Below are 2,891 nucleotides of genomic sequence, written 5' to 3'. Positions count from 1 at the left end.
ATATATATATATATATATATTTTTTTTTTTTTTTTTGTCCCTCTTTTGTTTTTCCGATTATTATTTTTTCTTCTTTCCATATTCTGTTTAATGGTGCTGTAAGTTGAGTATTCATATCTTGTCCTTCATTTTTCAACACAATGCTTGTGATTTCAACCAGTCTTGTAGCTTTATTGTTTTAAATTTTTCTTAAAATAGTTTTAAGCTCTTGTGGCATTTTTTTCTACATCCAACTTTTGACACCTTATTGAACTATAGTCTCTGTTAGAAGATGAAATAGATAGCTAGAATCAATACGCTGTCAGCTGTTGATCTCCCATTTTAATCATTCAGACTGTATGTGTAGGTTTTGTTTTTACATCTTTTTGTGTCCCTCTTTATTTCACTGGTATTTTCTTTATGAATAATTCCTTTCTTTTCCTGTGTTTTTCTCTTCTTTTCCTTCTTATTGATTTTACCAGCTTTGCATAGTCTGCTATTATTATTGAGCCTTTATATTGTTGTTCTCAGTTCTTTCATATATTTTTTTTACCTAGTTCTTTTGTCATTTTGTCAGATTTTGCCTGGAGGGTTTTTTTGTTTTTTTCGACAATATGTTATTTCCATCACCTTTTCCTTCACAGTCTGTCAATTTCTCATTAAATTCTTCAGTATTACACTCTACAATGTTCTGAGACTGAAATTAATTTTAATGCTATTTCAAAGGTTTCATGTTCTTTTTTAATTTGGAGACGCTTATTATTTTCCACTTTGCAATTATCTTCGGTCATGCAAGTGTTTTGCAGATTTGCGTCATTATGTGCACCATTCTGTAATCATTTGCAGTTTTTCCTTTTCTAATAATTTCCATTTGATTACGCATGATAAAATGTAATCGGTTGATAGTTTTTCTGTTATGACTTTCCCATGTGAAGTGCTTTTCTTTTTCTGTCTGCTGTATTGATCATATTGCATTTGGCATGTTCAACCAACTGCTTTCCTCTATCATTTTGAGTCCCATTGTATAATAACTCCAAGACTGTTACCCCACCTTTTATTTGTGTTCAGATTTTCACATTGTACTCATACATGAACCTCCTTTAAATATACCCTGAATAGAAGACACAGAGTATATGGTAGTCTTTTGGATTTACATGAAGGAAAAATAAAATCTTGCACTCATGTAGAACCATAAAAAGAAAAGAGGAAAAAATTTAATTTATCTAATGACACGAGAGAGAAAATCATTTTACATAACATGCAAGCCAGTATGGTAAATATGTTCTCATACATTCTTGTGTACCTGTTCCCTAAACATTAAGTAAAAGAAATAAACATTAATAAATTAGTCATGAACTGACCAATCAGTTTTTTCTACACTTTTTAACTCCAAAACAATGGATCAGTAGTAATAACAGTATTTTGACTCTATAATTACTGCAACTTTATTTCTTTGTCAGTTGACTTTCAGTTTTACTTGAATAAACCTTGCAATAGTAGAACTGGGACTTTATAACATTAATTTAATGCTCTTACAGGGTAGAGTTTTTAAAATGTAGATGTATGGTGGCTGTAAGTATGAGAAGTGATTTCATTCCACCAGTTTGAAATTGCATTGTCAAAAAGCCAAATTATGAATGAAAGCATCATACCAAATGCCATCTCACTGTTTTCCATTTTATAAGAATGAAAACTACATTAAGTAGAAAATAAAAGCTATCAACATGTTTTGTATATTCCTTATCATACCATAAGACATAATACTTTGTATTTCTATGTAAAATATATATTTGCTTTGCTTTATATTTTTTTTTATAATTAATTATTTTGTGATTTTTATTTTATGATTTTCTTACTTAAACATCTTTTTAAAGCATGAAAAAATTTAAAAAATAACACTTCTTTGATCATTATACCATAACACTCAATGTGAGACCATCAAGGTTAGTTACTATAATGTTGTTGTTTTACATTGTTTTCCAGTTAAATTTAGGTATTGAAAAAGGGTAAAAAAAGTATATTTCAAACTTACTTAAATGAAAACAATGTTTTATGTTCGTAAACAACCAGATTTCTTTAACTTTTAGAATACAGTTTTGTACTTGTTACAAAATACAATGAAGATTAATCTATTTAGAAGAGTATTTTCTAAAAGTAGTGTTATGTAAAATAAGCTTATTTGGTAAAAAATCTGAGAATGATATTCTAGATGCAACTAATTTCATTATCTTTTATGTTTGTTAAAGGCTTACAGTTTTGTGTATACTGTAACAAAAATTTGCTCTGTAGGTAATTTGATTCAACTCCATGTTTAAATTGTTTTTGTTTTTTTAAGTAACACAGTATATTCAGGCTTTTGAATATTATATACTTGTTTTAATTGCTAAATGGCTTGTTTGTATCTAATATTTCTTCTCAAGTAAACATTAACACTATATTAAATTTACCTATCTGAAATATTTTTTCTAATGCAAGTTTACAAAATATGTTTAAATTCAACTAAGTTACTAAATCTAAACATTTTTCTCTTCTCATATCGCTTAAGTGTGGACACTTTAATGCTCCAAAGATTTTTAGATAGTTTTTTATTTTTATTGTTGAAATTTTAAATCTTACTGTAAGTAAGAGCCAGATGTTTTGTATTGCTTATAGATACATGGTATAGAGCTAGGGAATACAAATATTTCTTATTTGTTTAGAATATTTCAGTACTAAAGTACCTAAGCCACCCGTCAGAGAACTTTTGGAATTGGGGCCCCTTACAGTTGTGTTTCAGTAAGTACATTCAAGATATTTGATTTATTTAACTTAAACATTATGGACAATGAACTGCTTTAAATAGCTTTTAATCTATATATATATATACACCTAGGAAAAAAGTTAAGCACCCCCGTTGTTTTTTTCAAGTGATT

At 28.1% G+C, this 2,891-nt stretch overlaps 1 protein-coding gene across 2 annotated transcripts in view; it reads left to right on the top strand.

Annotated features, from left to right (window-relative positions):
• The window catches only part of LOC106459167 (endoribonuclease Dicer-like), a 66,603-nt gene that overhangs the window by 61,823 nt on the left and 1,889 nt on the right, over window positions 1-2,891 (top strand). For both annotated transcript variants that reach the window (XM_022385596.1, XM_013918762.2), the window contains exon 13: window positions 2,679-2,754. In XM_022385596.1, coding sequence (XP_022241304.1) covers window positions 2,679-2,754 — 76 coding nt within the window. The remainder of the gene's footprint in view (window positions 1-2,678; window positions 2,755-2,891) is intronic.

The sequence above is a fragment of the Limulus polyphemus genome, unplaced genomic scaffold (assembly GCF_000517525.1).
Source record: "Limulus polyphemus unplaced genomic scaffold, Limulus_polyphemus-2.1.2 Scaffold570, whole genome shotgun sequence".
In the NCBI taxonomy this organism is placed as follows: domain Eukaryota; kingdom Metazoa; phylum Arthropoda; class Merostomata; order Xiphosura; family Limulidae; genus Limulus; species Limulus polyphemus.
This window is presented reverse-complemented; position numbering and strand designations above follow the sequence as displayed.